We start from the raw sequence: 13,687 nt of genomic DNA on the forward strand, positions 1-13,687 counted from the left end.
CATCAGGTTTTAAACTCGCTTTTGCAGGACACAAGATGGGACCCTTGAACATTCATCTAACATACCAGAAATACAGAAATACAAAAGAGAAGTTGATAAGTTTGCCACTTATCTAGTATCTGCCAGATCTGAAGCGCTTTCATTTTTGGATACAGTGGGGTTCTTTCAGTTCCCATTAGTGTGGCGAGTGAACTAAGACTGCAAGAGTGCAAGACTGGTTCCATTAGTGTGGCGAGTGAACTAAGACTGGGAGCGCAAGACTGGTTCCATTGCTCTCATCTGCTCTGACAGTCATTTAATTAAAATGTCATTGGATTTAGTTCAACTTAATTTTAACAGAGGGCTGTTAAGGAGATACAGACCCTAGAAATACCAGCTTAATGTGAAGTAGGACCCTCACTTCTCTATTCTTTTACTATACCTATTCATCATCATCATCATCACAATCATGATATACCATATAAACATCAAGTGTTGATGAATTTGCCATTCATGGTTTCTTTTTGGAGGACTCCCTTTGGATCAGAAGGCTCAAAATATCGGCATCACATTACTAAGTGAACTATTATACCAGTGAGGACTGGTGTTACTGAGCGTAAGCCTGACTCATTAGTGATTGAGGCCTGTCTCCTCTATGATTCTGTGGAGCAGAAGGAGCTTGGTTGGGCTCTCAAATGTGCTCACACTGTATTTAATTTCTTCCTCAAGTCATTTTAGTTATAAACGTATATATTTATTTAGTTATAACTTCCAGATATAAAGTGTCATTTGGCTTTGTCACCTTGACAACAAGCTGATGATGCATCAGGTTTTAAACTCGCTTTTGCAGGACACAAGTTAGCGATGGAACACTTAGCAGCATTTATATAGCATACCAGCAATACACAGATACAAAAGAGAATTATCTAGTATCTGCCAGATCTGAAGTTCTTTTTTTAATGTATTTTTTTTTATCTTTGTGTGGTGCTTTCAGTTCCCCTTAAAGTAAAGTGAACTTTCGATACTGGTCCCATCGCTCTCATATGTTCTGAAAGTCATTCAACAATGTATTGAAACTATTTCACACTACTAAGATTTTATTGAGATTGCAGAAGCCATGAACATATAATGAGGCTACCATTATAAAAGTAAGTCATTTTGGCTAAAAGTATAAAAACACAAAAGCCCCAGCTTCACAGACCCCATTTCCTCATCCTTATATTCTCTCTCCACAATCCTTACGGAATGAAAAATGAATGGTATAGTATCAGTGACAGTATCTTTCACACACAAAGGCAGTCTCAAAAGCTGAACACAGAAACATACAGCAAGAAGTGCATACATTTAGAGATATTTGACACAACAAGAAGAAATACAAATAAAGTCTGTAAACAAAGATGAAAACCTATATGGAAGTGAATACAAATAGAATGAAGACATACAAACTGGAAGTACATATGGGAAGTACTCAATGTAAACACTCAAGGGGCCCCCCACCCCTTTCCCCTATGGTTTACAAACATTAGAACCATACCACTTTGTAATGCAACATGTTTACCACTTTCCATCACAACATAACGGAAATAAATGTAAATGTAAATGTAAATGTAAATGTGCCAAATCATTTCTTGGTATGTTAAGCCTACTTGGTACAGTAAATTGTTTCCATTTCAAGAGTGATGTAATATTCACATTCACAGGTAACAGGTAACATTCAGACCAGGACTAATACTAATATGTATTAATACTAATACATATATATATATTATGTATATTAATACTAATATTTATTTTATGTCCATACTGTTTTCAGTTACAGTGACGTGCACAAAACTGGATATTTATATTCATATACATTCCCTCTTGCAAAATAAATTGTACAGTCACAGTTCACTCTCTCTCTCTCTCTCACGCACACACACACGCACGCATTCACGCACACACAAACACAAAAACACACACACACAAACACATACACATACACACACAGAGACACATACAGACACAAACACACACACACACAAACACACACACACAGAGACACACACACACACAGCTGTTATTCTGCTTCTGCTCCTGGTGGTTCCTCTCCTCCTTGTGCTCCTGCCTCATCTAGTTTCTGTTGGTACTGACTCTTGAAGAAGCCCGACTGAAATTGAGAAGATATTTATTCATTTATGTATCATGGAGCTTCCATGCTTGCTTGCAACTGTTGAAAAGTGGCATGATAACAAAATATTTTTTCAGATTCTTGCGAAACCCAGACTAACATGAAGCACCTTAAGCAGAGGCGAGGAAGGAATGTGATATTTTTGTGGCGAACATCATTTGGACGTTTGGACGTTTGGACATGCGACTGAACAGAACCCAAATGCCAGCCACAGGACCAAGGGACATGACAAGTGTACACGGGAACAATGTTCATTGGTTACCTTGGCGAGGCCAGCTGTCATGAGAGCCAATAGGATCAGACCAGCCACTACTCCACCAATGATCTCCTTAGTTAGATTTGGCTCCTCGTAGACCTCCACAAGAGTCTCAATCTACAGGGAACACACACAACTTAAAAAAAAACCTATGTAGTAATGCCGACCTAAATCAAAACTATTCTCCTTTTGTTACATTATCATATATTATACACCATTTTAAACTCTTTAAAACTTTGATGTGGTTTGGGTAGATACCCTGGCAACAGGTGCATGGCGTGAGGAGTCTGAGGAGTAGAAGATGTATTTGTTGTTGTCGTACTCCAGCGTGGCAGAGGTGACCAAATGGAACGAAGCTGAACGCAGTCCCGTCTGAGAGAAATATGGAGAGCAGAAGGAAGAAGGTGAATGATCAGGTTAGAGAAAGAGCTCAAGAGGGGTAACTGCCCAGGCATGACGGCAGGTTAACCCTTTCAAACCTCTACGGAACTGATTCAGCACCTGTTCGATCCATCCTGAGCGCACGTTCCCTGAGACGTTGTAACGGCTTTTATCGTCCCTTATCATGTATGACGTACACCTGAACTCCAGACACACAGCAACGGAGCAGTTCTAATGGCGAGATGAGGAGAAAAGAGAGAGCGAGAGAGAGTGAGATCAGGAGGAGAACACTGAAGTGGGGAGCACAAATACTGTACACTTCAGGCGAAGGTACTTCAATTTTCAACGTTCACACAGAGGAATGCACCTAGAAATCTATCATGAGCAGGGGCGGCCCTAGCACATTTGGCGCTCTAGGCGAGCTTCACTCCTGGCTTCACAATTTTTTTTTTTTTCCCACGAAAACGGAATTGCTACTTTTGCCCTGTAAGACTGCATTTCTTTCACATAAACACAACAGCGATCGCAACGATGAACAAACATTAATTCAAGAACAAATCACTGAGAAAATGTCACGCCTGTGCTGGACTACGCTCCGGCCACGCCCCCTGTTGAACTGTTTATGGACACACACACACACCTCCACGTCATCTTCCCAATCGCCTGCAAATAATGTTTTCTTAGTCTTCTAAAAGTGAATCTAAAATGATATAACAAAAGTATGTATTATCATAATTTGTTAAATGTAGCTATTATGTAGTTATTAAGCATTTTGGTGTATTTGGACAGCCTGACATTTTTTATTCCAAGATGCATAGCTCTTGATTAGTTGAATCATGTCTAATTAAACTGGCTAGCTCGCTCCACCAAAACTAAAGCTGTCCAAATTTGATTACTCAAATTTTTATGACGCAAAAAGACGCAAATTGCGGTACAGCTGAACTTGAACTGATGTTTCGACTGAATGGCAATATCAAGGAACGTCACAAGTCACTGGCTAGCTAGCGTTAGCTAACTAGCAAGATTACATACAAACCATTCGCTAAAGTTGACAATACAACACTTAAATTTTTACCAGTATTCCTCACATATTGACAAGTTGCCGTGTTTGGCTTCCTTAATGGGTGTGCTATGCAACGAGTAAGATATGTGTAGTGTTGTTGCACTGGCTATTGGCTTTATATGTGCGCCCCTATTTTAATCATGTCTTTTTTTGTATAATGTAGAATAAATGGACATATCATTTTTGATATACCCGCCTCTGTAAAATCCTTAAAGAACTATGTGACAGGGAGTAGGAAAACTTTCAATGATAAGGTACATCTTTTCTTCTTAACTCCACTAAAGTGCCGCGGGCAATTCACGCATTCGTGAACGTTTTCTTATCTGGAATTCATTCTAGGCTAGAACAGGATTTAAGGATTTACCTTTCTCCTTGGCACGTTTCTTTTCTTCTTCCTTTCTTTTCTTCCTTAATTGCGCCCCGGATGGCTTTTGCCTCTTCATTATTTTGTTCTTCTAAGTTTCTTGAACACACACACACTCTAACCAAATGCCTCAGAGACCTTTCACACGAACGTGTTGGAATGCGTTGATCCGTCAGGGTTGACGGATCCCCATTCACTTTGAATGGGGTGACGTCAACCTTTTGACGAACTGAACGGAGCCACAATTCAGTTCGGCAAAGGATGACGACACCCCATTCAAAGTGAATGGGGATCCGTCGCCCTTAACGGATCAACGCATTCCAACGCAAAGGTGTGAATGCTCTGTCACTGTGCTAGCATGTTCTGACAACACCAAGGACGTACGTACCCCTTCCGTTTTCGATTTTTGGCTCATTTTACCCTAATGTTAGAATTTTTTTTATGTCAAAATATTGGTTGGAGATATAGAAGGGGGCGCAAAAAAAACTCTGTCCAGCAAAAAAAAAAAAAAACACAATTCTTGTTTTTTTATTTTTTTTTGCTGGGCGCAGTTTTTTGCGCCCCCCTCTGAGTGGCGCCCTAGGCGACCGCCTATACCGCCTGTAGGAAAAACCGCCCCTGATCATGAGAGTCCTGTGAAATGTTGTATCATCACATTGGACTCCTTGTTTGCTCCTTCTAATCACCTTATCACACTAAACACTACAAGTACCACTTGAAGAAAGGACTTGGAGACGTTTCTATGTTAAACTTTAAGTTAGATGCTAGACCTAGAAGTCCTGTGAAATGTTATAAAGTTCTGCTAATCACCACATCCGGCTCCTTGTTGTCCTTGAAGGTGTGCTGCAGGTCTGTGATGATTGGGCTCTTCTCACCCCCTCTAGTGCATCCCTGGATCTAACAGAGGATGAAAATACACAGTCCATTAAAACCATTAAACATATAAATAGATTATCTCTGAATCTAACGGGGCATAAAAACACATGGTCCTCAGGGTGCCTCCAGGGAATTCAACCCATGACCCATTATTATTACATTAATTGTATTTCTGGAAACTTTTCAAATATTAATATTCATCTAAAAGGTGAAGAACTTATCTAGGTTATGTAGACAAATATCTGAACATCAGCTGAGGATACTTCTCACAATTATTTGTTGTTTTGTATTCTAGAGTTGATATTGATGAGTGTACATACATGCAAGCTGTCCACATCTGTCCAGATGTCTTTGCCTTGGAGTTTTACTGGTACCTGAATTATAACAGTCAGATTAAGTCCTCTAAGACCATTTGTCACCTGAAAGAAAGTGAGTGAGTTAGATATATAGATAGAGATAGATAAATAGATAGATTGATATAGATAGATGCATACACCTGTACAGGCATGTTTCCACAAGCAGTAGAATTAATATGTGTGACCACACTTTACACAGTGCATTTGGAAAATCTTCAGAGCCTTTCAAGTTTTCCACATTTTGTTATGTTTCAGACTCCTCAGTCTACACAACATACTCCCCAATGACACAAGGCATGAGAGAGAACAAAGCATTAGTGTTTGCGTGTGCATAAAAGGATCTACTCTACCTCTACATTTTGTACCACTGGTTTTTGCAAGTGATTATTTCCTGCGGTGAAATTAATGTAGTTGGTTGTGCCTTCAGACCTGTTTTTAAGTGAAAGTACAAGAAATGAGGGGACAAAATTAATGGCGGTGTTAAATTCATCATTGTGTTCATCAAATGTTAAAAGTGTTTTGAAGAACACTGACCTTTTCAGTACGACATAAATGCTGTATTTGACCCCAATGTCCAGAGTCTTGGACAGCTGGTTCTCAGGATCATGTTTATCATTGTCACTGAAAAAGATTACAGTTTATGTAGTTTATAGTTTATAGCTATAGTTATAGTTTATAGTTATATACAGTAATTTGAAGGGAATGTTCTTATTAAAGCAATGTTCTAGTCAGGAATCTGATTCTGACATGACATGAACAAGCACAGACCTTGCTGTGGTACTATTTATACATCGCCAAAAACAACTGAAAATGTCTCTTGGTGACTTACAGAGCCCAAATCACAGTCTTCTCTACATGACCCTGTAGCCCTTTCAGGATGCACTATGACCTCTGTAACTCCCCAACAACCTGGTGTACTCCTAGAAACTTCAAACCCATTGGTAACATGCACTGTCCTTATTAGATGAAACACTACTTCAAGTAATAAACAGTTCACTAATTTAAGGCTAGGTTCCAGAATCATTCAAAATTGCAGGGATCAAACCATCTCTCAAAAACCTAACCTTGATACTGATAACCTGGCTCACTATAGGCCTATATCCAACCTCCCTTTCTTATCAAAAGTACTTGAAAAAGTAATAGCAAAGCAGCTCCATTCCTTTCTACATAAAAACAATATCCAATCTGGTTTTAGAGCCCACCACAGCATTGAAGCAGCCTTAGCCAAAGTTCTGAATGACCTACTAATCGCATCTGACAATGGGTGCATTTCATTACTGGTTCTTCTAGACCAGGGGTGTCAGACTCATTTTCACCCTGGGCCACATCAGCATTATGGTTGCCCTCATAGGGGCCGGCTGTGACTAAGACCAGAGGTGTCAGTCTCATTTTCACCCTGGGCCACATTGCAAATGCTGATGACTATGAAAACATTGTTCACCATCACCATAATGTCACGTCTGTGCTGAACCAAGCATCCGGCCACGCCCCCTTTCTTCACTTTTGGACTGATACACCGCTACAGCACAATCACACAGTCACGTTCACATTCCACAGCTGCACGTCATCCGTGATCACAATCAGCACTGATCCCACACACCTGGCACTCACCTTCCACAGTAGTTGATTACTCATCCCAAGCACCTGTTATTCACCCATATAGCCTCCTCATTCCCTTCACTCCCTGTCGGTTCTCTCCTCACTCCCTGTCGGTTCTCGCATTAGGCTCGTTGTGCTCCGGAGCTTTCTGTAGAAGACGACACGAGTTCTGCATCCCCGACCTCTGCTGCCACGCCAGTGTTCACCGCGACTTCAAGGTCATTCCGTCACAGTTTCGTGATTACCACGACTTCAAGGTCGTCCATCACAGTTTCGTGATTACCACGACTTCCAGGTCGTTCGAGCCCTAGTCCAGTCCCGTGCTAAGGCGCTGTTAAAGTTCGGTATTTATCACGACTTCCAAGTCGTATTAGTCCCAGTTTACTCCTGTGCAACGGCGCAGTTGAGTTTCTTAGTAAGTGGCTATTCTCAGTTTTCCCCTTTTGTGCATTCTCGTTTTCCCCCCAGTCTCCAGTCAGACTTGTGTGCTTTCTCCTTTTGGACCTATCTACTGTGTGTTAGAATCCTGAGTTGTTTTCGTGTTTTTGTCCCTCTGTTAACCCTGTACTGGCTGGTTCATTAAACTCCGTCACCCGGCAATTCTTGTGTCGTCTGCCATTCCATGACACATAACCATTAAATATATATATATGCATATTATGCAGCTGATCTCTGCCCGCTCACTTTGTCTCTTTTCTTCCCCTCCTAGTCTAAACTCTCTCCATTGTGGGATGCTGTAATCTGTTGATGTATTTATTTTAATGTTATTTCTACATGCATTTAATATCAGCCATTTTGCAAGCTTGAGCATTAACAAGAAAACTGTGAAGAAGCATTACACAAAATGGTGGCCATAAACCTTAAGATGCGCCACCATAAACCCAGATAACACCCACCACATGTCATAATTTGCAGAAGTAGTAAAAAAAGGGAACCCAACATAATAGTGGCAAGTTGCCAAGGGGACGCTGTCCCTTAATGATAAGCCATGCTCAAGGTGACATAAGAAAATGGGAGATAAACTATTGGGAGAGTTAAGATAATTCTGATACTTCCTCTTGACATCACTCTCCATGCACAGCCTCCCTTTGTTGATCTGAAATAAAGGCATTACTACTCTGAACTCCACTCAGATACCCCGCTCATGATAACCTAACCCGCTCATGATACCCCGGTCATGATACCCTGCCCTGCTCCTGATACCCCGCTCATGAAAACCTACCCCGCTCATGATACCCTACCCCGCTCATGATACCCATTGCCTATGGAAGTAGCAACCTTATGAGCACACTGTATACCCACTAAGATGCCCCCCCCCCCCCCCATCTCTACCTCTCTACCCAGCTGGCTCCAAGCAGATGCCCTGCCCCCCCCATGACTCAAGGTTTCTTCCTGTTTTTCCTTGCCCCTGTTGCCTCTGTTGCCCCTGTTGCCTCTGTTGCCCCTGTGCTTGCTCCCTGGGCTCTGTAAAGCACCTTGAGACAATTTAATTGTTTTGGCACTATGTAAATAAAATTGAAATGTTTATTATTTATTTAATCTGAGTATTATCTGAGGATGTATTAAACAAAGGCATACTCTATTATGCTCCTTTCTTGTGGGTGTAGAGCTGAAGTCTTAAGCATTTACCTTGAAGCCTGGGCCTGTATGGTGACTCTGTCATCAAATTGACTGTTGCCATCAATTCCATACTGAACAACAAAGATAGCCTGAAAATATAGAAATAAAGAAAAATAAAGACAATCTGGACCAGGTCTTTACATTAGCAAATTCCTATTGATTGTTTTTGTATATACACACGCTAGTACTATGCATGTTTGTGTGTAGGTGTGTGTGCTTGTCTGCATACTGTGGTGTGTGTGTGTGTTTACATGTGTGTACACATCTAAAGTAGCGTTTTACATTATTTCATTTTCATTACTCTATAGATGGTGAACAGTGTGGCCGCAATGTAAGACAGACTTCAGATACAGAAAGCGAACAGCACCACTGGCTGGTGTTCACATGTTATCACAGTTCATACAGTAAAAAGGCTCTTTAATGCACCACTCACTGGTGTTCACATGTTACCACAGTTCATACAGTAAAAAGGCTCTTTAATGCCTATGGCCCCGGGAAACTCATTATAAAATATTTTAAAACCATCTGGGAGTTTTCCAGGAAAAAGCATTGTAATATTTAAGAACAAACACACATAATCATTGTGTGTGTGTGTGTATGTGATGAGTTTTTCTGACCTTATCACCAGCCATAAGGATGGGTCTGTTGATGCTGCAGTGAGTCTTTCCCTGGGTGGATTCATCTGGACTGTCTAGAGAACTGCACTCCACTCTGCCCTGTCACAGCAAACACAGACACGAGCTCAGTAGTGAACATACTTTTCCATAGAATACCAGTATAATCATATCTAAGGATAATGGACGACAAGGCGTTTGGCTAGCAGACAATAATGTTCATCTTGAAGATTTTCTGTAGCCCGAATGCCATGAACTCTATAATTCCTCTTATACCACGGTTGCCACACTCAGACATCCTAAGTTGCAGATGTAATTGCTACATTTTCCATCCCTTACACAGAACTAGTTCTTTCCACCACTCACAAGTCACAGCAGTTGCTCGTTCTAAATATACGGTTGCTATTGCCAAACCAACAGCTTTAGTTCCAGACCTGTAATTGTCAAGCAAGCATATCCTAGCCTGTCTGTAGAGCATTACCTTTGTGAAACTACTGTGTAGTGAAATATTTCAGAAATACTTCTGTTTTACGAGTAATTTGTAACTTGTTCCTTCTAATTTTGTAATTTATCCACGTTATACTTCAGCATGAACTGACTGAGTTGATACGCAAGTGTTATGCAGTCAAAACACTGGTTCATCGGTGTGCCTATAATAAAAGTTCAATTACATTTTAACAACATCATAATCAGAAATTCAACCAAGCTGCGGTAAGCAATATAACGCTGAAATAAAGTATATAACGCTGAAATAAAGTATATAACGCTGAAATAAAGTATCGTTTCTAATCATCTCCCCACCTGGGTCTGGGTGAAGGTCCTGTAGGAGAGGCCGTGAGGGTAGGACAGAGACACACACACATATAGTCACACACTCACACACACATACATACACAAACACACACACACACACACACACACACACACACACACACACACACACACACACACACACACACACACACCTGAGTCTGGGTGACGGTCCTGTAGGAGAGGCCATGAGGGTAGGACAGAGACACACACACATATAGTCACACACACACACACACATATAGTCACACACACACACACCTGGGTCTTGGTGACGGTCCTGTAGGAGAGGCCGTGAGGGTAGGACAGAGACACACACATATGTAGTCACACAATCACACAGACATACATACTAGGGATGTGCATCTCCATCACTGAAGACGATGCGATACATATCTCGATACACTGCCAACGATCCGATACATTAAAGATACATAAAAGCAGTTACTAATGCGATATGATAAGATTCACCCCTATTGCGATGCAGTGCGATTCGACACGATGCGATTCAACGAGATGCGATGCAAAAGAATATAATTCTATGCAATTTAATATGGTACATAATGATTCATTAATTAGTCAGACAACAAATAATTAACAAGGTCTCTGACAAAAGATAACATGTATGTGTATGTGTGTAAGTGTTTTTTAGCTATACCTGGCAGTCACACAGTTTGCTTCATCCTAAATGTAGATCAACTAAATGTAACTAATTTGTCCTATTTTAAGGGTTTTCTTTAGGAATATGAGTTGATCCACATGATCAGGATGAAGTAAACTGCACTGTGCTGTGCTGTAACTATATCACCAGCTGTGCTGAACACTCTTTCAGAGGTTACTAGCTGGCTAGCGTAAGCTAACGGTTTTGCTAGCTGGTTAGCTTGTGTAGCTTGGAAGCCCTCGTTTTCTACAACACTGTAAGGCTGGATATCTTTACAAATAAAGAAGGCAATGGGTTCTTAGTGTTGCCAAACTTTGGATTTATTACAAGTTCTAGGGACGTCTAACTCTAACCGCAATGGTAACACTCTCCCGAACGCGCCTCCAACTCGCGCGAAACTTGGCCGAGAGATTTCACGAGACGGCCACTGACAGCAGTGGAGATGAGAGCGCGCTTAAGAAACAGTTAGAGAGGAGGAATCTATCTAAATATAAAATTATTGGTCACATTTGTAAATATTAAATGGTGTTCGCCTACACACGATTCTATATAAATACAAGGGATTATACCGATGCAAAAATGTTAGAAACGATGTGTAAGGGGTACTGAGTGGGGCTTCTGTGTTATTTGGGGATAATAAGATGTGTGTTTATTTACATGTGTGTTACGGGACTTTTAACTTGATATGGCCTCGCGGCATCTTTCCTTTAGTTTCCTGCAAACCGCGGTTTGGAAGGGAAGTAACAATGTGATGAACCAGGGGGAGGCTTATCAATTACGTGGGGTTTAAAAAGGAAGGGGAACTCGGGTGACAGGGCGGCCGCTTTTGTCTGGGAATTGCGAGAGTCGGGAGAGCAAGCCAGCAAAGCCATTTGCACGTGGATGGGTGAGATTTGGTGGTAACAGTAAGGATAGCCTAGGCTAGCTGTATTTTGACTAGGCGACAGGCAACGCATAGCCCCGACCCTCGCACTTCCCACCTGGGTAATTGTATTCTTTCCTTTTGTGTTTTCTTTCTGTCTGCTGGCTCTCTTTAAATAATACACTGTGTAGCCTGCCACTGCATACACCTCTCCAGCCCACCTCGCTGTACACGTTTGCTGCATTGTAGCCCAGCTCAGGGTATTGCTGTGTGTCACCTGTGTGAAGAGACTGGCTTGTTTAGTTCACATTTGTTGTCGTGATCTTATTGATGGTTTTCATTACTTTGCTTGATTTAAATTGATTTGATTATTTTCCTTTCACCTTTTTGTCTTTGGGCTTGGAGTTGTCTTTGCTGTCGGTACTGCAAACAGTGTTTTCTACTTTTATACAATTTTACTATAGCCTTGTTAATAAATTCCTTTATTATTGTATTTGCCCCTTTTGCCTGTGTTTATTGGCCACTGAGGTACCAGATCCCTAAAGATATATAACCTAGATTAACCTTTGTTACAGATGCATCGCGATTCATCCCACATTGTATCCGGTGCACACTTTTTTGATCCGGGCCATCGCATCGTGAGCTTTTATGCCGGTGCATCGATGCGAACCGGTGAATCTTCCCATCCCTAATACATACATACACACACACACACACACACACACCTGGGTCTTGGTGACGGTCCTGTAGGAGAGGCCGTGAGGGTAGGACAGAGACACACACATATGTAGTCACACAGACATACACACACACACACACACACACCTGAGTCTGGGTGACGGTCCTGTAGGAGAGGCCGTGAGGGTAGGACAGAGACACACACACATATAGTCACACACACACACCTGGGTCTTGGTGAAGGTCCTGTAGGAAAGGCCGTGAGGGTAGGACAGAGACACACGGGTGTTGTAGGAGTTTTCTCCTCTATTCTCCACCATCACCGTCACACTCATCTCCTGTGTAATGCCCACCTCTATGGTGGAGGCCCTGCCGATGGCAAGAGAAGAAAGAAAAGACACTTTGCTGAAACAGCCCACATGTGAATTAAGCCCTTATATCATGTGGTCATGAGGTATTATTAACTGAGAAGTAGATTTAGTTCATATTCCAACATGATTGATTGAAGCCTCTACAGTGGAAGGAGAAGCAGGAGATGGAAATGCGAGATCATTAATTTGATCAATCAAATCAAATTAAATCAAAATGTATTCATACGGCCACATTTCATACCAAGAGGTAACACAATGCACTTCACAGAAGGAAATGGGGGTGATTCTGATGTAAGATTAAACGGGAAACAGTCATCTTGATTACACTGGGTCTTACCAGTACATCACAGATGTGCACGGACCACAGATGTGCACCGAAGGCTTACCCAGAAAAGTTGAAGTTGAGATGGATGTTGTCAGTACACACTTTGTCCTCTCCACAGTCAATTTCAAAGTTTAACTAGGACACAAAATAAAACCCGCTATTACAAGAGGCTCTTTATTCCCGGGACCCATTTGCTTTGGCAAACAACGAGAAACATGTCTGGTGTTGCTTGTGGAGAGTCACACAGGCCATCGTGAGGTCACACTTTTTAGGGGTGAAATGTATTTGGTGAATATAAGATGTCAGCACATTGGGGTTTGATACCATCTTAATGTTCTCAGTTGCGAGAAGTACAAGAGTCTCAACATTTTCAGAAACATGGAAAAATGTCCCCACTTCACATTGACACTCCCACCTGGGATCACAGGATCATACGTCCTGCCACTGGGATAAGGAAATGCCCCCAGGCATGCTTGATCTTACCCCCAGGCATGCTTGATCTTACCCCCAGGCATGCTTGATCTTACCCCCAGGCATGCTTGATCTTTGACTTTGTTTCTACTTTGTACTATGGCTAATAATTCTACAGCTTCATGTTTTATTCTCGACTCAGCTTAGTTATTGTGTTTAGAACACTTCTTTGAATTTGTATTGTATTCGGTTCTTCCTGGCATTACAATACATTTTGAATTGTTAATCAGT

At 41.5% G+C, this 13,687-nt stretch overlaps 1 protein-coding gene across 1 annotated transcript in view; it reads right to left on the reverse strand.

The window, feature by feature from the left end:
- Positions 1-2,002: 2,002 nt before the first annotated feature.
- The window catches only part of LOC105890756 (integrin alpha-M-like), a 30,479-nt gene continuing 18,794 nt past the window's right edge, over positions 2,003-13,687 (reverse strand). The window contains exons 18-29 of the mRNA XM_031571556.2: positions 13,047-13,120; positions 12,517-12,658; positions 9,282-9,380; positions 8,674-8,753; positions 5,980-6,066; positions 5,796-5,874; positions 5,410-5,508; positions 5,024-5,110; positions 2,907-3,017; positions 2,664-2,777; positions 2,412-2,522; positions 2,003-2,128 (exon numbers count right to left, since the gene is read on the reverse strand). Of these exons, the coding sequence (XP_031427416.1) occupies positions 2,039-2,128; positions 2,412-2,522; positions 2,664-2,777; positions 2,907-3,017; positions 5,024-5,110; positions 5,410-5,508; positions 5,796-5,874; positions 5,980-6,066; positions 8,674-8,753; positions 9,282-9,380; positions 12,517-12,658; positions 13,047-13,120 (1,173 nt within the window). The 3' untranslated portion in view covers positions 2,003-2,038. The remainder of the gene's footprint in view (positions 2,129-2,411; positions 2,523-2,663; positions 2,778-2,906; positions 3,018-5,023; positions 5,111-5,409; positions 5,509-5,795; positions 5,875-5,979; positions 6,067-8,673; positions 8,754-9,281; positions 9,381-12,516; positions 12,659-13,046; positions 13,121-13,687) is intronic.

This window comes from Clupea harengus, chromosome 1 (assembly GCF_900700415.2).
Source record: "Clupea harengus chromosome 1, Ch_v2.0.2, whole genome shotgun sequence".
NCBI classification, from domain to species: domain Eukaryota; kingdom Metazoa; phylum Chordata; class Actinopteri; order Clupeiformes; family Clupeidae; genus Clupea; species Clupea harengus.